The following is a 25,101-nucleotide window of genomic DNA, read 5'->3' on the forward strand; positions in this document are numbered from 1 at the left end:
TTACATGATGATCACGGCACGCAAGTGCACCAGGAAAAGCATGGCAGAGCAAATACCTAGAAAGGTTTTAATGTGCGTGTCCTTATATCCTACACAGCCATCCATGTTGGTCAACCCAACCCAACCTAATCACTCTTCCATGGCAGGAATAGTTATGAAAGTCACACTAATTCACAGACTAAAGGGCTGTCTGTAAACTGAACTTCTTTGGTAGCAATACAGGGAAGTTATGGAAGAAATATAAGCATATGTGGCATGTTCTCCTATCTCAGTGGTAACCAATCCTGGTCCTGGAGAACTACTGTCCTGTAGGTTTTCACTCTAACTCTAACAAAGCAAACATCCCCCAACAGCTAGAGATCTCCAACAGCTGCTAATTAGTAGAGTCAGGTGTGCCAAATTGGGGTTGAAATGAAAAACTACATGATGGTAGATCTCCAGGAACAGGCTTGGTTACCACTGTCCTATCTGAATTGTGGTTTACCTTGTGGTCAACATGGATCACAAATATCTGCAAGGACACTGGTGAAAGTTCACAATTCTGATTTTGCGCAAAATTCATAACTATGGAAAACACACACATGGGCTGGCAGTCATGAATCGCAAGGTACAATAATAAAATTCATTCATCCATTAATTCAATTATTTTTGCAATTATGGGCTCAAACTGTTTCCCTGGTGCAAACTCATTTGCCTCCCTGTTATTCACCTCCGAGTTAGTTATGGTTATTTATCTTGGTGTGCTGGGACACTGTGACCCTCAATAACTTTACACAAAAGAGGGCGAAGGGGGTGAACATATTGCTTACATATATTGCAGGATCAAGTCTTGATCCTCTCTGTATTAAACATGATGGCATGGCGCTAACAGGCTCTGATTACACATAGCCTGGCATGTGCTAGGTGACTGGGGGGGGGGGGGTCCTGCAGCCGGCGGAAAACGGCAGATCGCTGGGGGACAAGCCCCGGAGGGATTAACGTTCATGGAACGCTCGCACTTCTGCACCCTTGTCTGTCAGCTGCAGGGATTTCCCAAGATGCTCCACTGCTGCTGCATCAATGTTTCTTTGGAGCTAATTTGCTGACTGCTGACAGCATTATCATATATTGCTACCTGTTCCCTCTTGAGCACACTTGTGCCATTCTCCAAAACCCATTTAGGTCACCGAATGCTTCAGCAGGTTGATAACTCTCTCCAGAAATATGGAAGCTATGGAACTTCTGTTTGAGTATATTAAGGTTGCACATAAAATCTGCAGATTTCCTTTTTTATTGGCTTAGTTTTTTTTTACAGTTCCTGTTTTATACAGTTCCTGTTTTGTTTTATAATTTCACATAAGTTCTTCACATCTTTGTTTCTATTGTTCTGTATTTCATTCTTTTAAATGCATAATTGTATTATGTTTTATTGTGTTGTTGTAAATCATGTTTAATCTGTGGTCTGAAATGTGCATTTGTTGACCCCAGGAACAGATATTTGTGGAGAAGCTGCAAAAATACCTGTGAGAACAGACAAGATAAACTGATCTCAATGCTCAGTGCTGAGAAGATCAGTCTGATGACAACGATGATGATGACGAGGATGATGATGACAATGGTGGTGATATGATCATGTCTCGTTTGCACCTCAACAAACAACCTCAGCAGCACAGCATTGTGCAATGAAGCTTTCAATTTCATTCGATCATTGCTGTTGAGGCAAGCAGGGCCTTCTTCTTTGTCTCTGGTAATTTTCCACAATTATTTTACAATGACTGTATCTGCAGCATCATGGTCTTTGCATTTGTATAGTTTGAAGTTCATATGCCATTCCCATGTGAACCTAAATTAGGGTGGAATTTTCCACCGTTCTGAAGATGAAAGAACGAGGAGCTTTGACAGATGATGCTGGCCTCTGATATTATATTTATAACCTAACAGTGTCGTAAACACCATAGTACCACATCATTTGTTTAGACTTGGCTGGAGTCTGTGGCTTTCTCTCTGGGGAAGATCTGCCTGTTGTCATTATCACAAAAAATAGTGTAAACAGTTATGGAAAACTACAAAGAATCTTAAAAAAACCTATACAGCAGAATTATCTGGAACCTTCTTTTGCAGAAGCAGATCCAAGTGAAAACAAAACACTACATTTCCATACCACTTTACGCTCATCAGAGAGCACAAAGCTTTCCACGGAACCAAAAGGCTGTGAATACCGATGAGTTCACAGGAAACCTTAATCTCTTACAGCGTGTTCTAACAGACTCTCATTTCTCTGCTGTCTGCGTCAGAATCCCACGGTGCGATGCTTGCATATAACCCACAGTCTGGTGTTGTAACAGTAACCTCTGCAGTGGTTTTGTTAATCCTGACAAAAACACTGGCATGTCTATATTTTAGGGCAGAGCAGCAGCAGCTGAATCACAGCATAAGCAAAGCTGCACTCACACTCACCCTGATTAATTAATCAGAACACCCTCCCTACCTGCACGTCATTTGAAAATCTCGTGTTTGTAATTATCGCCTATATGCTCTGCGTATTTATACACGCAGCACCATCTTGGTCCTTGGTGAATTAATTCTCTCCTTCCTGAGTTCACGTGCGAAAAGCATCTGAGCTTCTGGAACAGGAAGTGTAGCAGGAAGCATCCTCTTTGAAATAAAAACGAGAAGGTCACGCTGGCCCAGATACTTCAACCTGGATAACAATGCAGCCAGGATATTGAATAATTAGCATGGCAGCTAATTGAAATACGGCAAGTATTTCTCTTTACCAAAACATGCTAAATTATGTCTGCTGCAAAGCAAACAAAAGCAAACAAAAACAAATTGCCTGTATTCATGATAGTTTTAAAATTAGAACAAAGAGATGAAAGCAATTAGTATTTTCTACTAACACAAAAGAAACAGAAAATACGTTATTAACCAGGCCCAACAGTGAAATAAGCCGTGTCATGTGGCTATTAGATCAGGTACGTTGATGATGAAATCAAAGGCATTTGCTGAACAGACCTATCACATATCACTTATATGATAAGACAAAGACACAGGTCTACACAAGACTCAAGGCACCCGGTAGAAGAGCTGGGGAACTTCTCTGCAGCTTAATCTGCAAGCACGGGGTGGATGTGGAAATGAAAACAAAATACGGAGCACAATGTACAGCACCCTCCAAATAAATTATCACACCCTTAATCAGTAGTTCTCTAAGTGTGGGGCACACAGAGACAACAAAGTTGTTTTCCATCCAAAGTTGTTGATGAGCAAAGAATGCTGTATAAAAATATTAGGTAAGTACTGAGTCAAGCTGTAAACTCAGAAATTAAAAAAATATATATTTTATACTACTGCAACTACTCATTTGTGTAGAATTCCCTAAAAATTGGCACAAAACATTTACTTTCATCATTTTCATCACTGAATTTGTTGCACTTTTTCAAAATAAAATAAAAGAAAGGCTTCATGTTTTAAGTCCTTACACAGAACCTCCAAAAGCACACGACTGCCAGCCTCAGTGTATATGAGGCCAAAACATGGCGAGCAACCACAGCTGTGCTCAAAATGAAAAAAGACTGTCTTGACCGTGTCTCTGTGTAGATAGATAGTTTAGGCATAGATATAACTGCCGTTGAATCCACAGTGCTGCCGGCATTCTCAGACTGGCATTCACAGAGATGATGTGGACAGTAATTAGCATGGCATTAAAGTGTGCTCTGAGCTTTTATACTATAAATATAAACGGGGAGGCTATGTACAAAAAGGGTTGTAATTCCATCATGGATCACCTGATATGGATGCAAATACCCTCAAATTAAAGCTGATTCTAATATTAGCACGCTACTCTTAAGGGATATACAATATGTAAAAAGTAGCATGCAAATATTAGAAACAGATGGATATTTTGGCTACTTCCAGTGAACATAAAAAGCCACACACTGGGATGGCTATGTGTATTCAGACTGCTATTAAAGCCATTTCCAGGCACTGACTCAGTCTGTACACTTCTGAGACTCCTTTGGTCTTCTTCTTGGCAAATACCCTCAGCACTTACATCCTGCACTGGAAAGGCATCAAGTCATGAGTCATTGAACATCAAAGGACTGCTTCCAACCATCATCCTCAGGAGAAGACAAGGCCATCAGTAAGCATTAAGTCCCACTGCCAATGGGGGAAAACCTGGATGCTATGCTAGTTTTTATGGAACAATTTTCCAATGGTTTTGCTTTGTGGGGTATGAGAATTGACTGGCAAAAGGTATTAGTAGTACAGAGACTGACTTTGGACAAGAGAAGTGAGCAAACACTGTTAGATGTGACGAAGAGCACTCAGCTCATCATCATGATAGTAACAACATCGTGTTAGGGAAGGAACGGAAATGATGACCCGCAGACTGAGGAACGGAATGGCAGAAAACGAAGCACAAACTGCCACCATACGCTTGAGCAAAGGCACCCACCCTGCGACGCCTTAACAAATACCCAGCCGTATTAATGGTTAACCCGTAAGTGAGCCGGGAGGTAAGGAAATAAATATGAGAAAAAAGGAGCATTTTTTCATGACACGGACCGTTTCGCCTGACAAACACGGCGTAGACCAGCAGTCTGCCGCTGTCGGCACCCGCAGCACAGACGTGTTTGCACTGTCAATACAGGCGAGCGACCGGCGGCACCGTCAAAATCAAGCAGCGTGATTACACCAAACATCTGCCAAAGACCAAGCCCCTCCAGCAGCCTGACTGCACGGTACACACTGCAGGGGGCCGGGTTGTCCTGGGGGAAAGCAGGACACGCAACACCTAAGAAAATCAATAAAAGCCCCCCTGCTGAAGGCCCTATCCTGTCTGGTGCCGCCTGATACATTAGCACTCACAGACGCGCAGATTTTAAATTAGCACAGCAGCTAGCAGAATGAACCCTATAAACGAATGTGTGTGTGTGTGTGTGAATCCATTTACTGAGCATAGCAGCTTTCTCTAATATCTGGGGCTACAAAAATTAAACTTTTTTCTGTTTTGATACTAAGACCTAGATATAAAACACTGTGAATTTACTACGCAATGCCTTTCAGGGAAAAAAAAAAACTAAATAGCTGAGCAGTGACAAAGCGCAAAGGTGACTGCATGCAGACGTTCAAAGTGCAGACCCATGAGGGAAGTGTGATGGCCCAGAGGCGTGCACATGAGTCCCAGCCAGAGACTGCGTTACACCCACACATCACAGGCTATCGCCCCCACTGTGGGTCTCCACTGGAGCCGTGACTGAGCGAGGGAACAGGACACACTGAGCTGTCAGAGGAGAGAGAGAGAGAAAGGGAGAGGGAGAGGGAGAGAGAGAGAGAGAAAGAGACAGTGAGAGAGAGAGGGAGAGACAGTGAGGGTAAGACAGCGGAGAGAGTGAGGGTGAGAGAGAGAGGCACACAGGCAAAGAGGGAGAGAGAGAGTGTGAGGGGGAGGGAAGGAGAGAGAGGGAGGAAGCCTAAGCAGGTAGTGGGAGAGACAGAGTTGTGAAAGAGAAAGAGAGGGAGTACATCAGAACAGTGAAAGAGTGCAAGAATAAATGTGTGGGGTAAACTGACCAGACAAAGAGAGAAAAAGTGAAATAGAGAGAGTAGAAGGGAGAAAGACATAGAGGGAGAAAAAGTCATAGCACAGAATCAGCAAGCAGGAATTTGTCTGAACAGAGAAAGCAAGAGAGTGAGAGTGGGAGAGTAAGAGAAGAAAGAGGGAGAGAGTAAGAGAGAAAGAGGGAGAGTGTAATAGACAAGAGGGACAGAGAGTAACAGAAAGAGAGTAAGAGAGAAGAGGGAGAGAGCCAGAGAGAAAGTGGGAGCCCAGGAAATCGCAGGCAGCCGTGCCGCCAGTCAGCCTCTTTACGCAGCTGCAGCTCCAAGCCAAAAAGGAGGAAAAAAAGGAAAAGGAAGCACAAGAGTTCCAGTGTCCCGACTGAAAAGCGTGTCTCCAGGAAGCGGGGTCCTGCTGGGGGGAAGATGGACTCGGACTCCGGGGAGCTCAGTGAAGGAGAGCTTTCACCAGGTAAACTTTCCGTTCCGCTCTCTCCGACACACCGGCTCCTGAGCCACCAGCAGCCGGCTGCCAGAGGACCTGGCAAGCTCAGGCGAAACGCTCTCCAGCGCTTTATCAACACACTCGCTTCCAGGGGACTTCAGCCCTCTTCATTTCTACATGTGTGCCGCGTCCGAGTGATGAATGGTGTGTGAAAACGGGCGCGGGCGGCAGTGGCTAATGCTTTTCTGGTTGGTTGCGAGGAAAGGGATACTCCATTGCAGGAGATTTCATTACTCCCGTTTGATGTCGGCAGGGTAAAGGGCTGTAGAAAGTGATAAAGATTTATGGCCTGGGCGAATGACACGGATCATATTCCAAAGGTCAGCAGGTTACTGCCTTAGATTGGCATTGTAGCAAAATGTTGAGAGATGTTCTTATTGTGTTCCATTCGTTCTTTTTGGGGAGGCAGGGATTTGATTGATGTTACCGAGAGGTATCACGTGAAAGAAGTGCAACATGTCAAGTCCAGTTATTAAAGACTACCGTCAGACACACAGCGTATTAGAGGTACAGTGCTATGGGTGATTACATCATGGTCAGCAGCCAATGGCAGTAATGCAGATACAAAAAATGAGCTATGTGCTATGAGAACAGCCTCTTTAAGACGGCGTCTAAACAGGCCAGGCCACTATTTTGCAGTGCATTTTGGCCTAAGGTGAGAGACACTTGCTTTTTCTAAAAGGCCAATCAGCAGCCCAAAATAGGGGCCACTGGCACCTCCCCTTATTGATAGCCTACAGCCATCAGTACTTTTATGTGGCCTGTTTGATTTTCAGAGGAAAAACAAACACGCTTAGCCTTTTCTTCCAAAAATGAGCTGAGAATGGAAGTCATGTATTTTAAAAAATGTTCTATTGCTTTTGTTCTGCTCAGTTGCACAAGCTTTCCAAAGCCTCATTAACTCAGCCATTTGGCGTTTCTGTGCCCTATATTGCTCAAATGTAAGCTAGTTCTAAACAGTTTTTCCACCATGAGGTCCATCCATTTTTTTTGACTACTTCCTATTACTGGTGATGTAAAATAAGGGAAGTATGATGATCAGGCTAGGGACCGCAGAACTGGGAGCAGGACCTGTAGATTCATAATTTGGAGTTGAACAGCAGATAGACAGATGACATGTCTGTGGACAGGCATCAGAAAAGCACAGTGCAAGGCTGTCTCGAGCATGAAGCAGATCTTTAATTGGTTTCTGCTTTAAGTAGCCTATGTGTGAACCTGCAGAGTTACAAAGAACGATGTATACATTCCTCATAGATGATACTGCATCCTATATCGTGTCCAATGCAGGACTGAGAAAATGACTTAGGCAGTTGAGTGACTCATGGCTGAGGCTTTTTTCATCCAGCTGTCCAGCTGCGTAACGTGACTCTGTAATGTAACCGAGTAGTGTTGCTTTCGCAAGTATAAATAAATAGTAAACTGTCTAAAAAGCACCAAGCAATTCTACTGCAATACCAACTCAAACAGCAGCATCTTATGTGTGAAGCTTGGGGCTCTATGGTACGTCCTGTGACCCTGCCTATCAGTATGTTTGTGAGTCCCGATAGGTCCAGTCCTGCTGGTTTTGTTTACTCACCCTGAGCTCAGTGTTTTAACACAACACAAAGCATGCAATACCTGCTAGTTGTCTTTCATGGTGTTTTTGTTTTTTCTGAACAGTAGCCTTCCAGAAGCAGTTAGGGTGGGTCACTAAAGTTCAAACCCTCTCTTTGCGTATACGTGAAAGCATGCATGAGCGTATGAGTGAGTGCAGTGTTCCTGCAGGACAGGCGGAGCTACAATGTGCTGTTCCATCATTGACCAATCAGTCAAGAGCTTTTGCCCCGCACAGCAAAAACATTATGATCCATTACCATCACTGCCACTGATTCTTAAAGCCTCACCCTCCCATCATTACAAACAGCAGCACCACATGACCACGTCACAGCCAGAGCCATGATGGATGTGTGAACACACAGGCGGGCTGAAAACCCGCCCTCCTCTCCGACTTTCACACAGGGATACTTTAGCTGAGCCAGGAAAGTGGCTCAGCCAGCACAGGCATAGAGTGCACAAGCTGGGCCCTTTGATCACGGGTTCGAGCCAGGGCTCCTCGGGTTTACACTACTCTAGTTCCCCCCAACAACACACGCATGCTCACACACACACACACACACACAGGTGCCTAGAGCTTACCAGTCATCAGCAGGGAGAAATATGCTTCTCCATTGACTGGTGTAGACGGAGTGTAGCACAGTGGGTAAGGAACTGGGCTTGTAACCGAAAGGTCGCAGGTTCGATTCCCAGGTAGGACACTTCCGTTGTACCCTTGAGCAAGGTACTTAACCGAAATTGCTTCAGTCTATATCCAGCTGTATAAATGGATACAATGTAAAATGCTGTGTAAAAGTTGTGTAAGTCGCTCTGGATAAGAGCGTCTGCTAAATGCCTGTAATGTAATGGTGCTAGCTAGCTCTCTAGTGTAGCGCTGTTTGGACTGTAGGTTGTAACACAGGAAAATACCTTAGAAGGGCACACACTTTAGCAGCCCAGCTCCTGGTATACACACACACGTACACACATAATCAAAAGCAAATGATACACCTGTCTCTTGTTTCTGCATTATTACAGAAGGGGAAAGAATGCAGCTGAATTCTAACACAACTATCTTTTCTGCACTGCACAAGAGGGTACTGCACTGTATGCTGCATGCTCTCAGTGTTGTACAGTATACTGTGCTATAATGTTATAACGCTATTGTGTACTGTGTTACTCTGTGCTATGCTGTGCTGGATTGCGTAGGGCCACACTGATAAACAGTTTTATACTGTGTTGTACTGCATTAACGGTAGACTGTGCTATGCTACAATGTACTGTCCAGTGCAGCATTGTGCTATGTTGTGTTGTGCTATAATGCACAGTTACAGTAACTGGTACATTATACTACATTGTAGGTGCAGTAACATACTGGTCTGTGTCCTCCCAGCACCTTCCCCCATATGAGTGTTGTGGTTATCAGACAGAGGTCTGAGGAAGCCGTGTTTTCCTCAAGAAAGAGGCGCTGTATATTCTGGAAGGGAGATGGACAGGGGAATGTGGGTGGTGGTGAGCCCTTGCTAGTGGGAATACTTTGGGAGCATGTACTGTGCTGTTCCTCCATCCTTTCAACTGCATGCGCTACAACCTCAAACTTTTCAAAAGCCGACCTTGACAACTGAAACTGCCCTGAAATCCAATCATTCTTTTTATCTGCTCTGTAGGTCTTTCCTTCTTCAGTGAAAAGGGGTGAATCCAATCCTCCCTCTTCAACACTAAAAACTTTAGGCTGTAGAGTGGGGGGCATGCCATCAGATGAGACAAAACAACCCAGCACTCCTCCCACCCCAAAAAAATACTGAAGCCAGTATGTGTAAGCCATGTGACTTGGACAGGCCAACTTGTCTTCCAGCTCTTTGATTTCCCAGCATGCACCTGTGCTGAGGCTAAACGTTCAGATGAGTGAGTAATGGTGACGCAGGATGCCCGAGCCCAGCGCTCCGCTCTGTGGAATGTGTGGAGGAGGAGAGGCAGGTGGGCGGGGTCAGGGCCGTCGGTGAGGCGCTCTGTAATCTGGCCCACAGATGCGGCGGCTCTGTCTCTCACGCACCCCGGAGATCGCGGACGTGCGCTAGCAGGAGCAGGAACATCTGCCACACTACCAGTGAGGGCTGAGAGGGCAGTGAGGGCTGAGAGGCCCAGATTGCACTTTCTCTCCTCTGATGAAGTTCAGCTGTGCGTGTTCACCGCAGCCCACCGCTGGTCACTAGTGGCCCGCTGCTCTCTGGGACCTCCAGCTAACTGAACCGTAAAGGGCACAGCCTTTCCCAGCTTCACAGATGGGATCATTTATAGTGCAGAAATATCTTAACTGACGCTTTTGCTAAGTCATTTTGATTAGCCTGCAGGCTGAAAATGCTCCCCTCTCCCCCCATCTCCCTTTCTCTCTCCCCTCCCTCCGTCTCTCTTTCCCTCTCCCCTCCCTCCCTCCATACCACAGGCCGTTAGTAAGCGCTGGTTTTCACTGAGGCCCGTTTCTGTCCAGACATTTGGAAATTCGACCGCAGTCATTTCCGCCTGGCGCGGGCCAGGCGTGCTGGAGAAGGGGGTGGAGCTAGCAGAGCGCGTGGCGGTCGAAGAACACCAGAGCGCTCTAAAAGCACGCCGCTCAAATGCAGACTTTGAGACTTACGGCCTCACAACAAATAAGTTATCAAATATATCGAATCAAGCAAATAACTGGACTAATGAAAAAAACATGAGAACCGGTTTGATTGAAATCCAGAAATAGATCAGCCCACATTGTGGCCCCCCACCTTCATTGCGTGGATACTTACAGAACAAATCTAGGGTCCAGAAGCTATGCTCAAGCTGGGACTCGATTACAAGCTTGGTTCTCTACCCATGATGCTGTGCTGCCTGGTCTGGAAACTGTCTGGGTGTCCTGTGGGTACAGCGCAGGAAAGCAGATAAATCTGCATTAACCTGTAGGCTCTCATCTATTAGGGAGGCAGAGGCCGTATCCCAGAAACCCCTGAATCCATGACGTATGATAGGAAACTGCTAATAGGATCAGAGACATCTGGTGTGCATGTCCTGTAAACAGGGGTGACAGGATGGTGATGTACGCAATCCCTGAGGAAGGACGCGGTAAACATCGCCATCTCCACTCGACACGTACGGACCTGGTTTAAACTAGGCAAGCAGTTACACAGCGTTTCCACAACGACTTTCAAATGACTTCTTTATTACAGGACAACTACTCTAATATACCCCCCTCCCCCACAGCCACCACCACCATCACCCCCTGCTGCTTTGTTCTGAGGAGAGCTGACATTCAGTTGCACTCTACATGCAATTACTGCTTTGCAGCTCATTCAAATGGGGGAACATTTCCAGCTGCAGGTCTTAATATTTATCCCCTTACACAATTCTGGCTGCATGCGATGCTGCATGTATTAATATTTATCACCTTAACCATAATCTTCAGACTTTGGTCTCGGAGGTCAGTTAGATCATATATAGTGCAGTAATAACTTAACTGATGCTGTTGCTAAGTCAAGGACATCCAAAGAGAGAGGAGGCCATTTCAGAGTCCCACAAAAAGCTGTGGTGGAAGAGTGAGGCTTCATGAACCACTGAATGTGTCATCAGATCTCAACCAGTCAAAGAGTACAGTCTTATATTTGGTTTGTACAAAGATGTTGCATGCATTATGTTCACCCTCTATGAACGTCTTAGTGAAGGCGCACTATTAAATCACTCTTCATCAGTTTCTCAAATGTGGTTCTGGCTTTCTCATCTACTTAGGCCCCAGTTAGCTTGAAGCTATGCAGCTGGGGCACTGGTTTTGAATGCATGTATTTTTTCAGGTTATTTATATAACCTACAAACTCCTGCAACAGTCTTACATGGATATGTGTAATTACGTGTTCAGTGGGGCCTTTAACAAGTTGTAACTTAACTACTAATTTAGCTGAACAGCTGCAATTAATTGTGCAAGGGGCAGAAATGAACAAATAATCAAAATGTTGAAAAAAATTCGCACAACCATAAATGCACATTCTCTTACGCACCCCAGATGAAATGCTGAAAAGTCCAAAAGAAAAAATAAGCATTCAAGTTAACAGCTCATTAAAAGCAAATTCATCTAGAGCTGGATAGAGCACAGCACGCATGGTGTGATCTCCAGGGCCTGGTTCTGAGAACCTGCTTGTCAGTTTTATGTCAGATTGAGCACTGTGAACACAGCGATCAGCTGCAGTCTGCCGCTGTACCTGTCAGCTCACACCTCCTCTGTGAGATCACAAACGGCAGACGTCAGCAGCCTTGAAAAACGCGCGTACGGGAGACGCGTGGCAGACAGTGTCGGTGAACCTCACACTAGACAGCCAATCACAGTCACTACAAACAGAAATGTTGACCGCGGCAAAAAATGCAGCAGCAGAGACATTCGTGAGGAGACAGACAGACAGCACAGACAGACAGCAGTACAGACAAGACCAGAGCACACAGACACGCCAGTCATGCCGCACGCAGCGTCGCGTGTTGGGGTCGGGCTCTCCTCCAGAGTGCTGCAGAGGCCCCAGTCTCCCCCAGACTGACGTCTCTCGCCACCGCTAGGGTAAGAGTAAACAGCCCCGCCAGGGTCGGAAAAAGTTACCTGTCATCTGATCCAGGCCGGCCAGATGCAGGAAACTCTCTCAGCAACACAACCCCCAGCCTTTATGAAGAGGGATCGCTCCGTCTGTCATCACCAGGATCACATTCACCAACAGAGAGCCACAGGCTGCCGATCACCACCGCCGCTGCCATTATCTTCATATATCTACACCACTCACTCATTTTGCGGTTCTTGCCAGTGCTGCAGGAGCACAGGGTTTGAGCCGGAGCGCATATAATCATGGTCTGTGGGGGGAGTGAAAGAGTTAAAGGGACAGACATTGTAAATGTAAATACAGCTTAGCTAGTGAGCTCAGCTCATTCCTGCAGTAGAGACCAGGCACAGGAGAGGGCAGCTTTAACTCTGAGGTCTGATGACAGGGGAAAGGCAACATGCTCCGGGCCAGAACAGTCCGGAATGCTCTTATTTCCCATCAAACTCCCAAAGGAGATCGCTGGTGTTCCCACACTTGGCTCGCAGTGATTCCCCCAGCTCAGGGTCAAAGGGCAGCAATACTGCAGCGTACTGTCACGACAATCCTCATCTCACTGGACCCTCAAAAGCCATGAGTCTGTACCAGAAACGGTCACTGCAAGAGACACAGTCAATGCGTGAGCAAGACACAGTCAAAGATTTGTAAGACACAGTCAATGCGTGTGCCAGACACAGTCAAAGATTTGTAAGGCACAGTCGATGCGTGTGCCAGACACAGTCAAATATTTGTAAGACACAATCAATGTGTGCGCCAGACACAGGCACAGATTTGCAAAAGACACAGTCAATGTGGCTTACAAACACAAAAAGTCTGTACCACACAGAGTCAAAATGATGAAGACTAACTATTCTATTTATAAAAAGCTCAGTATTATCTCTGCCAGTACCACACCAGCTTCTCAGCAGATGTGCATAACCAGAGGGAGACCCAGTGTACAGGAAAGAGCACCAAAGTGATCAAAAGCAGGAATAAAACATTTAGACACATCAAATTACATTTGAAATTCAAGTAATCTTCAAGGGATTCAACCATTTAAATACTACACATGGTGCCTAACCCTGCCAACATAATAAAGTAGTCTACAGATCATTCGCACCCACACTTTCTTTTTTTTTTGGCTCAAATCTGTTCAGACAGAGGGGTGGAAGTCAGACCCTTTGATCTCTTAGAGGAATGACAAATCAATATTTTGAATATCATCTGCCATGGCACATAGGAGATAGTATCACCTGAGCAAGAGTCAAAGATAGGCTTACAGACATTACATAGGTTATCTAAAGAACTAATGTGACACTCCCCACCCTCTGTCGGAAGTGTCCCAATTACAGCTTGTGATATTGGTTAATCTGTAACCTCTTTGCCATGTCGGGGCTACTTTTCTTAACTAAGCATTGGACATTGAACATCTAGGCTCTGCTGAGGTGCGACTCAACAAAGGAACCGAAGTCCAACAATCGGCGGGGGGGATTGAAGGGGAAAAAGGTGCTAAGCAATTGATTTGACATTTTTAATTGACCGCAGATGTTTTGTTTGAATTTCTCACATGATCATATACTACAGCAATGCTGCACGGTACTTTACCTCACACACATGCATGCATAAACAGACACACACACCACATATACATGCATACACACACACACACACGAACGCACACATAGCTGAGGCAGTGGAAACTCTAACAGGGTTCTTGATGCCTGGAGAACTCCAGTTTTGGGAGAGGCTTCTACCCCAGGCTGAAGAAAGAGTGGGTGTGGTTAAGGATCTGAGGGGCACTGACAATGACTCCCTTCATACAGGCCCTGGGTGGATGCTCCTTCATCTGCCAGGGTTTGAAAGCAATACGGAACAACTTTGAACCACAACACAGAGCCCAGAGTCTAAGAGCTAGGCTATGTGGGCCGTAGTGTCGTTTTGAGAGTAAATACACCATCACTGCGGGGTAAAATGCAAAACCCAGAGTGAAATATCCAATTATGGTGGGCCATAGTGCAGTGTTGACAGTAAAAGTACCAATCACTGTGGGGACTAATGCAGAGCCCAGAGTGAGAGCCAACCGCTGTGCACTAACTTAGTACCTAAAGTATGTTTTCACATACCCACTGCTGTCAGCAACTTCCTTTATTCAAACACATAACAGCTTTGAAATTCACAGTTGATATTAATGGATGTTTTGTCCAACGACATTTCACACCCATTAATATCACACCTATGAATTTTGAAGCTGTTATGTTATTTAATAAATCAAGTTTCTAACAAGTTGCTATACAGAAACTACAACAAACGGTCGCATTCTGTCAACGTCACGTCACCACCACTCAAGGTTCACACCAGTAAATACCATTTGTAAAGCGAATGGATTCATCCTCAGATCTGATTCTGAAAAAATGTATATCTTCAAATATCTAAGTAGAATCAACACCCTTTTGATCCAGATCTTTTGAAATATTCTCCTTAGCTGAACATACTAACCAGTCTCCAAACTGACATGTGAAGCATAGTATTTGAGTGAAGAGTGATCATCAACTTGATGCTCTCAATACTTTTATATGCTTGTGACTAGCAAGAACACTGGTGATTTAGACGTTATGGAACAAGCTGCATTGTTTTTCTGTTTGTGATAATCTAATTTTGTTCCGTTCTGAAGGCCTGAATCCACCATTGTTCCCTATGAACCAGGAGTGAAGTTCTGCAACCACCGTGTCTCAAATGACTTCCCTCTAGTACTTTTTGTGGTTGGGCTTTGGCAGTTCAGATATAAGCAACAGAGAATCACTTTTTCTACCCTCACTTCAGCAACAGGAAGCAACACTCTCTTATAACTCAAAACAGCTCATCACATTTAGCCTGGAGGCACAAAACAAATAGACAGAGGAAATGAAGGAAGTAAACATTTTTATGCCCGGTGGTGAAATAACAGTTATCCCGAAAGTACTTCTCATCGAACACCTCATCAAAAAAAGGTTTTGTGTGTTACCATGTGAAATGCACTTCAGTAGAGTGCTCTGGCTGAAAGCTGAGTAAATGATGAGTACACTGTAAATTGTTACGGTACAGGACGGTGGCATTTCTGATGGCCTTCTGTGTATAGTAATAATGTTTTGAGGAGTGTGAAATGACACACTGGCAGCAGAGCGTACAAGCGTAAATAAGGGGTTGGGGCTGAGCGGTCAGATGCCTTTCAGAGGGTGGTGCACGATAGGCTCTGCCCTCCTCAGTTTATATCATGAGAGACAGATAAAGAAACAGAGAGAGGGAGAGAAAGGGAAAGAGAAAGATGGGGCAAAGAGGGAGAGAGTGAGTGTGAGGGGGAGAGAAGGAGAGAGGGAAGAAGCCCAAGCAGGTAGTAGGAGAGACAGAGGAGTGCAAGAGAAAGAGAAAGAGGGAACACATGAGTGAGAAAGAGGGAGAATAAGACAGAGAGAGAAAGAGATCTGCATAGCTTTCCTATTCCGGAAGTGATGATTTTTATCCTGCATGCATCCACACAGCTTCAAAAAGCACAGCTTTAAAAAGCCGGAAGTGAATTCAATGCTTACCACCCTTCTGACTTATCTTTTGTTCACACCAACAAAGGGGTGAATGAGAAATGGACTCAATTTTAATATTCCCCAAAACAGCTCTTTGGTTGTCATTGGCAACCCCAAGCAGTGGCGCAAGAAAACCACTGATAAGAGTTTATGAAGCATGGCACTGTGCCCGGACCTTTCTGGCCACAATGATGGCTGTGGAATCAGAGTAGTCCACAAATGTTAAGGGCAGAGGTCAGGGGTCAGGGGTCAACCATAATCCCATGATGAGAAATGACGAAGCCCATACGGGACAAAACAGAGTGAGGTTCACTTTGCTACCTGTTCTAACAGAAATACCAGTCACGCACTGAGATACACAGCCCCCTGGGGTCCAATCAATTACAGCGTAATTAATTACATGTAAATAACAGTGTCATATTAGTTGCCCGTATGACAAGCGAGTGAGTAACACTGCCATTTGCTGTACTTTCTTTTCTGCATTGTACTGTATGCATTTTTCTGGTTAATGCAAAAAACAAAAGCGCTCACCAGGTATTCCATACAGAGAAATCCTTGGGTTTGTTAAAGATAAGTTGGTGTGGCACTCATGGATAAACCCCTTGGTTACCTTTGAGTCTGTGCAAAGTCAGCATAATATATAATTACAGAGACTTACTCATGCATTCCTGGCCCTGAAGACTTGTGTTAGAAGTCTATAAAACTCTGGATTCAAATTACCATGTTGCAAGAGGGAACCACTGGATTTAATCCACTACGTTCTCACTGCTGGAAAGAGGTCAATTATATGTTCAACCGTTTCAGCAGGGCACTGTATGAATTCTGGAGGAAATGACTAATTCACATCTCTAACTGAAATGAGTAAGGAAACTGGCCATTCTAGGAAGTGTAAATCCAGACTTATTACATATTTTCCATAAAAAAGAAAGCTTTATTTAAGTTTAGAATTTGGGAGACATAAAACAATTTGTGGTTTCAAGATTTACTGCAAAATTCAGAGCATACACTTGCATTTGAAAATCTTTCAAACGTTTCTCTACACCTGCCACTCAAGGTGTGACAGTACTAATGTTAGCACGCTACATAACCTGCTTCATCATTAACGGTACTCATGGAGAACAGCTTCTAAACGGCGCCCTAAAAAAAGGCACAACAGGCAACACAAGGCTTTTTTTAAGGGTGCCATTCACAGAAGTCCGTCAGCACTCGCCTGCAGAGTGTGATGGATTCAGAGGGAGCTGGGCAAATGCCCTATATATACAGACTGCCAGTCCTGTGTCCCTGAGCATGTGTGTTACCTGTATCGCTGAGTATGTTTGTAACCTGTATCCCTGAGTATGTGGGTTACCTCTGTCCCTAAGTATTTGTGTTCACTGTGTCACTAAGTATGTGTGTTGCCTATGTCCCTGAGTATGTGGGTTACCTCTGTACCTGAGTGTGTGTTACCTGTGTGCCTGAGTATTTGTGTTACCTGTGTACCTGAGTATGTGTGTTACCTGTGTCCCTGAATATGTGTGTTACCTGTGTCCCTGATTGTGTGTGCCTGTCAAAGTTGTGTGAGGTATGCAGAGACTGTGAGTCCTGTCCCTCTATAGACTGTGGACTGTAGCCCAGTAGAAGAGGCTATGCAAACCGTAATCTAGACTCTAGACTCTATCTTTAGTTTTCCAATTTTCACATTTTTTGATAAATACTCACTACAGCAGAACAACTGCACATGTGCACTGTACTTAATTATTAAGCAGAAGTGCATTTTGCAAAATGCAGCTACAATGACTTGTATGTATAGATTTATTATTCATTGTACATAATTTGAGCATTAAAGCCAGGGTAGAACCAAGCCTGACATCTCTTAGTCTAACCTGACAGACAAAAGGCTGTAGTGCGAACAGCCTCGACATCGGAAGGCTGCGGGTTCGCTGCGCAGCAGACACAGCCATGCGACTTTCCTGCCTTCCCTCATTCTCAGGTCCTTTGACTGACAGGCGGTCCGAATCGCTCGGGTCACTCTGGTCAGAAACCCCCAGTGGATCTGTGATTGCTTCGCTAGGCAGCTGCGTTTCTCACAGGAAGAGATGAGTGTGGCCCCAGGGGCCTCACATCAGCCAAGCGCGGTCTCAGCTGTAATCGAACCGCATCAGCACAAGGCCGGCCTCTCATTGGCCCCTCACGGGCAGCACAGCACTCCACTGGCCAGCCTCAATCTCCTGTCACTGCAATCACCCTGACCTATTTATGAGAACTTTCCGGAAATAAAAACAAACCTCCAGCCCTCCTGTGAGGTTTTAGGTAAGCCCAGGGGAAATTGCTTATTAACTCTGGGGATTTGCGATTCATAAGAGAATGGCTCTGTTCTCCAGGAGTAAGGGGCTATTGAGCGTGTCCTGGAGAATTGGGGGGGGGGGCTGAGGTAATTGTTTCTCCTCTGCCATCCCCAGACAGGTGGACACTGCAGAGGTGACACTCCCTGTGTCTAGGTTGTGATTAGCTTATAAGAGCATAGAGGGGGACAGCAAGTTGCTCCACCCACACTGTGAACACCTAGCAAACCAGACAGCATTTCCCAGCATCCTCCTGGCCTGACACTTGCACACAAAACAAAGAAATCCCTTCACATCCGACACAAGATATAGATTAAATAGGAGTGTCAGAGACACAAACTGGGGATCAGTTAGTGGCTGGGAAGGGGGGATATAGGTGCCAGTTGGACTCTTTGCAGCGAGTAAATATCAACATTACTGCTGGCTGCCAGACCTAAATGATAGGATTTATCAGATACCCTGCTCAGCCAATCAGATCTGGCTGGGAAGAAGGGAACACCATTGCAGGCAAATGGCATGGTCTCTCTAGAAACTCCCCTGGCCTGCCTGCCATGTGTTAGCATGACAACGTCTCTCTGATCTCAGGTAACATTCCCACAAACGCCAACAGGTGCTGATGTCCCGTCCACCCAGCCAGTGTGCAGTAGCCATTTCTCAGGGTAACGAGCTCCACGTGTCTCCACGCGTTCTGTGGAAACTCACCTCAGTTAAGGACAAAATCATCACCAGATGTATGCATGGCTTGCTGAATAAAGTTGGTCTGCCTCCTGATAGGCAAAGCCAGGCCGTCCTGAAATGACCTCGCGGCCCGTTTGTAAAGCGTAATGCATTCTGTCTTCCAGCAGTTACTCACAAACAGCTGCAAAATATCAGAGAAAACGAGTAAGCGCGCAACATATACACACAGCCTTTACTCTACATGTTCTCCTCTCCCCAGTGTAAAGTCTTACAAGGCATTATAAAGTGTCACAAAGGTATCATAAGGGAGGACATAATGCCACTGTCTAAAGTGCCTGTAGACACAGCCAATCAGGACACAGTAATATATCTTTCCTGTGACTGAAGCATGCTGAAAGCTATATCCATCACTGCCTCATTCATGTGCTAAAAGCTCAAAGGACAGCATAAACTACAACAATAATAATAATAATAATAATAATAATAATAATAATAACAACACCTTAAGTACATTTCGTTATTGTCCTTGTGCCTTTTCTTGGAAGAAAACATCTGAAGAAACAGTGTCCCTCCCTCAACCATATTACCTCAGTTGCATTAAAAAGAAGTTACTAAAAAAATTGCCATAGTGGACATGAACAGTGAATGCATGAGTATTTTTTATAAGGACTCTTAAACTGTTGTCTGGCACTGATCTGACCTATGGTCACAAAAGTTAACCAAGCATCCTACTGTCTCAACGGAAGCAGTTTGGGATGTGGTTATGAATAAATGTTGCTTGGCAGAAATACACAAATGACTCCGCCTGTTGTCATACAATTGTTTTGTGCCTAGGAGACACACATGCAGCACACGCACACTGTCTCTCTGTCTCTCCCTCTTAGTCTCACTCCCTCTGTCTCTATGTTTCACCCACTCTCTCTATCTATCTAAATTTCTCAAGCCGAGCCATATAGCATATCACTTGATTGGTTTTTCTTCCATGATTCATTTGGGAGGGTGACTGCAGGAAATATTGGTTTGGGGCAGAGAATGGAAATTAACAGTCCTTCCAATCCCCCAATCCTCTTGAGTTCTTTGGCAGGAGGCCACAGACTCAGTAACCTTGCTCACCACCCTCGCTGCCAAACCCGGGGTCACTATGAAAGTTCCAGTGTGCTTGAAAAACAGCATTCTGATATTCATCAATTTCCTAACCTCATCAATGTTACTTTATCACTTCCTGTGCTTTGTGACTACAGGTTTCTGCCGCTTGGCAAAATTGCTCTCCAGGATACAAATATGATTGGATTAAACACAGCCTGTGTCCAAATAAGGGCAAGAACATGTCACCAATTAAAGCCTGCCACTCCAGTCTTAATGTTCAGAATTTGACCTTGAACAATGTAGTGGAATATAGTAATGAGCTGATAGCTGTTAATGTTTCACACAGTCCTTTTTAACTCTAGTTTAAAATTAAGCGCTTAACGGTTCATGCCTGGTGCTGCATCTAAAGGAGTTAAGTGGGAAGCAGGATAATATTTTTTTTTTTGCTGGTAGTAAAAAAAAAAACTGACATTCTTCTGCAGCTTTGATCATAACTGGTGTAAACAGTCCAGCAAACAGCAGTATGATAGGACCAAAATAAAAGCTGATTGGCTGTTCCCACGGCCTGGAGGTGGACACGGTCACAAGTGTGTACAGTCACCTCACAGAGGCTGGCTTCCCTTCATGTTCTCCTGTCACTAAGCCTGCTACACTAGGGAAATAACGCACAGCAGGGCTCTTGGGCAAAAAAGCCTCATTTTACCACCCTGTTAACTGAAAAGCCATAAGACAGTAACAACAGTGTGGAGTTTACATTGCGCTGTGGAGAGTGTGGGATAATCTGTGATGATACAGTACAGCCATGAATTAAATGGAAAACATAAACTACGATAAGATGGCGGATATTTGCAAAATCTCTGATCTCAGTATTGTGCAGGTACATGTAAGACAGACAGAAAAACATGCTCATACATACACACAGCCACAGGTAACACAGACGTTCATTCAGTGTTTTTATAAACACTTCCCAAAGGGAAAATCTCTGGTTGTTAAGGAGAGCAACATTTATCAAAGTGATCTGAGAGCGTAAATGAAAAGGCTTTAAACGGTGGGAAATTTGTGGGGACAGAGTGCTACAGAGAGCAGCAAGGCTCTGGAACATCACTAATGGCAATAAAACGCCTGCACTTAGCTCAGCGGATAAGCACCGACTCACAAGACACACTAAAATATTCAGCGATAAATCAGTTCTGATGCAGCACATACTAACTCATATTCAAATGTGCTGTTGGAGTGAAATGAACACTGAACATTTTATTGCCAGAGAGGCAATTACATTACATTTTTATATCTAAACTATATATTCGCTATTATATACGCACTCCTTTACCAAACGTATTGGGATGGCAGGTATGCCATCCAGCTGAGTTACGCCTTAAACATTGCTAGCTACAAGATCATTCATGTCAGCATACTTTTACGTAATGTCTACCCGCGTTTCTAATGGACATTGAAGAACAATTAAACCCCAATTAAACAAGCATAATTAACCGTTAATTCTCTGTTGAAACACAGGCCAGGAGAGCTTCAACTCCAAGAGCCTGGCCTTGCAGCTACAGAAGAAGATCCTGAGCAAGATGGCGACCGTGGCGGTGGCCAACCTGCTGACGGACGACACCAGCAGCGAGATCCTGGACGAGCTGTACAAGACCAGCCGCGAGTACACCAAGAGCAAGAAGGAGGCGCACAAGATCGTCAAGAACGTCATCAAGATCGCGCTCAAGATAGCCGTCCTCTACCGCAACAACTGCTTCAGCCCCGAGGAGCTGGAGACCGTGGAGCGCTTCCGGAAGAAGATGAACCAGGCCGCCATGACGGCAGTCAGCTTCCACGAGGTGGAGTACACCTTCGACCCCAACATCCTCTCCGAGCTGCTGCTGGAGTGCAGAGACCAGCTGCACGAGCTGGTGGAGGCGCACCTGACCACCCGCTCACACGGTCGCATTGACCACGTCTTCAACCACTTCGCCAGCGTGGAGTTCCTGGCCATTCTCTACGGCTCCTCAGAGGAGTACGAACTGAGTCTGCAGAAAATCTGCAGTGGGATAAACAAACTGCTGGATGAGGGCATACTCTAACCCCCCCCACCCCAATTCCATTCGCCCACCCCCCATGGCCAAGAAAGTCACATTTCTCGAGCGCAGATTTTTCCAAATTTCAGAAATGTATTTTTTAAAAATATGTAAAAAATGTAATCAATTATCCCAACCTTCTTTCACAGATGTAGTTTAATATATGTCTTGCTGAATATATCATATGATTATATATTTTGTAAGAAAAAAAAGTACAAAATTGCATGTGTAAGAGGTGGCAATGAACATGTTTTTATTGAATCATAATATTTCCCCTCATTGCTGTACAATTTTTATATGCTGTATTTTCTTATTTTCATATAGTCAGAATGTTTTTTTTTTTGTTTTTTTTACAGCTGCCATAACTGCCTGTCCCTGAATGTTATTTTGTACACTGTGTGACTTCCTGTCGATTGCTCTGTGCCAATCACCAGCTGATGCACATTTTACAGAACATGTGCATTTGCTAAATATGCATCGACATTTTCCTGTGATTTGCAGTGTACAGCGAATTATTCTAAATGTTAGATTTGGCTGCCCTGAGGTGTGGCATCAGCCTGGCTGATTATGGCTGGAAGGATTCAGTCACTCCATTTACCAATGAGCCGAGTGAATATATGGAACCGTGCATAAATCTGAATTGCCTGTCTTGTACTTTGAGGTTAATGCCATAAAAAAGCCACAAGGTAAGGAGCATCGATAGGACTCCTCCTTAAAGGACGATGGTCCATTCTTCTTAAAGGATGATGCTCCATTCTTACAGGGTCTTATACAGCTCCAGATTCTCCCCTCCTACAGGAAGCCAATGAGTCAGGAGAGAGGAGTGAAGCAGGAATACCGAAGAACATTCTGAGTGATTAACTGTGACTGTTTCAGGAAATTTGCTCTTTAATACGTTTCCTTACACACTTGACTGGTATGTGTTTAAGTTTCCGGAATTTTAAGAGGAAACAGTGAGCAATATAGGAAAGAGGTACTCAGTACCTGGATAGCAAGAGATCAAAAATGTACACCTGCCAGCTTATATGCGACCCACAAAAAGGCTATGTGTGGTGACTGCATGGCTGAGATGAGTGAACATGTGACCCTCTAACAGTATACTATTTGTCATATGTAAAATCAAAGAATAAAAACAAATCCTCACATAATGAAACACGCGCACGCGCACACAAGCATACCTGCCTAGTTTTCAAAGACAACTGATTAGTTCAACCAGACATTTATTAAATTGTTCCTGGGGAATTCAAACATCGAGCTCCTGCCGTAGCTAAGATATCATGAGCTTTGAAGCTTTAAAACACCCAGGGCGCACATTAATCCCTTCTGATGGGGGAGGCGAGGGGGGGCATGTGTTGACATGTGCCAGGACAGCTAGCCCACCCACAGGCACAAAGCAAACACTCAGGGAACATCGACACCCACAGAGGGGGGCCTTCCTGTCTCCCACCCCCCTCCCGCGCCCCCCCATACTAGGCACTTTCTGACCCAGTAGCACATGTAACCATTAATATGTGAATGGCCAGCTGCTATCATCACTGAAAAGGGACCCCAGTGAGGATTAAGAGAACTTTATAAAACCTTTCACGTCAAATGACTGCTGGCACATTAATGGCTACTGGCATTTCTTGCTTCTTACAAGAACAACTGTGCATTATGGCTATAGCTTCTTAGGACAGGTCAGAGTAATTGTCATAATCTCAAAAAAAATAAAAATAATAATCAGTTCTTCGCAATACTGTAAATCACTGCCTAGAGCTCATGCGCTCAGTACACTGTCACAGACGGCTTCAGCAAAAGCAAGTTTCTTCCCACAATTCCCTGGCAAGATGGGCTCCCTACATATGTGCAGCAGCAAGACGGCTCTCCGTAATCCGACACCTTTTGCTTCAAACCGTGGATATGGCGGCTATGTGGCTCAGTAGTTGGCATGTGTTGGTTTAACTAAACATACAGAGAAAACAGGGCTTCTGAAAGGTACATTATTACATATTACTGCATCTTCACTAAGCCCACAGTAACACAGCTCCCCAGCCTTCACCCTCTACGTTCAGCACAGAACAGGGCCTCAGCCACGTTACGTGCAGCTCACACATCTGGACACAGCGCTCCGCATGTCCAGCGCATCTCCGAAACAAGGCATGGGACCAGGGGACGCACAGTGAGTCAGCAAATCTACACTTCATGAGAAAGGTTTTTTTTAGGAGCCATTTGCAAATTCCACTCAATATGATAAATGAGGACACGGTACAAACAGTACTAACTGTGCAAAAGCAAAATAGAAAACTGTTGTTGCTGTCCTGAATTTTTGTCAGAATTTTTTGTCAGAGACCATTAGTAAAATGAGTCAAAGTCATATATATATATATATATATATATATACACACACACACACATATATAGCAACATACTGCATGTACTTTACTATGTTCCATTCCTAAACACTCCCGAAATGCCTCGTCCTAATGAGAGAGCTAGAATAGGGCGCATGGCTGGAAGAGCCACATTGCCCACAACCACCTTATCTATTCATCTTCTCAGCGGCTGCAAAACAAACAGTCTGTTGTTTTAACAGATTAGCAAACAAGATATTGATTTAGACCAGCATAATTATAGAGCACTTCACACAACAGAGCTCCAGGACTGTGGGGTATGACAAAAGGAATAAAACACATAAACGCATAAAAAATACATCACTGAAAAGGTGATTTTGTGACTGCAGGATTACATCCCGGCATTATGCACAGTGGTTTTAATTAGACTCCCTTCCCTCCTCAAGCTTTCTCAATTTCCCTAATGATGTGGAAGCCAGCTGAAGCTGTGTGAAAGGGGGTGTGTGCGCTTGGCACTGCCAGCCTGGCAGCGTGCGGCAGCGCCAGGCCCTGGGCAGTCGGCGGGTAACATCCTGCTCCCAAGGCTCAGCCGGTCCTCACGGGGCACAGCCGGCTCAGTCAGGTGGCCGGTGTGTAAAAATAACTGCCCGCCTGAGAGTTCTCATGAATTAATCATCACTTCCAAAATCCCGCTGTTCCACCTCATCATCTTCAGGAGAGCATTATTCCGATATTATTGAAAAAAAATATATTATGACTTGGCATACATTACGCCTGATATGGGCAGTAGTATTGCTGTTAGGCAACCGGGCTTGTAATCAACAGGTAGGAAGTTTGATTCCCAGGTATGGCACTGCCGTTAGGT

General features: G+C 44.8%; 1 protein-coding gene across 1 annotated transcript; it reads left to right on the top strand.

The window, feature by feature from the left end:
• Nucleotides 1-5,188: 5,188 nt before the first annotated feature.
• LOC118215727 (tumor necrosis factor alpha-induced protein 8-like protein 3) lies at nt 5,189-24,203 on the top strand. Its single transcript, XM_035396691.1, has 2 exons — nt 5,189-6,013; nt 21,350-24,203. The coding sequence occupies exons 1-2, from the start codon at nt 5,968-5,970 to the stop codon at nt 21,910-21,912; spliced, it is 609 nt and encodes a 202-aa protein (XP_035252582.1). The 5' UTR covers nt 5,189-5,967; the 3' UTR covers nt 21,913-24,203.
• Nucleotides 24,204-25,101: the final 898 nt, after the last annotated feature.

The sequence above is a fragment of the Anguilla anguilla genome, chromosome 16, assembly GCF_013347855.1.
Source record: "Anguilla anguilla isolate fAngAng1 chromosome 16, fAngAng1.pri, whole genome shotgun sequence".
Taxonomy (NCBI): Eukaryota; Metazoa; Chordata; class Actinopteri; order Anguilliformes; family Anguillidae; genus Anguilla; species Anguilla anguilla.

What these genes read in the sequence shown, in the direction of transcription:
- LOC118215727 (XM_035396691.1), top strand. Translation starts at nt 5,968, where the DNA reads ATGGACTCGGACTCCGGGGAGCTCAGTGAAGGAGAGCTTTCACCAG. An exon ending in TGAAGGAGAGCTTTCACCAG is followed by an intron (nt 6,014 to 21,349) that starts GTAAACTTTCCG and finishes GTTGAAACACAG; the next exon opens with GCCAGGAGAGCTTCAACTCC.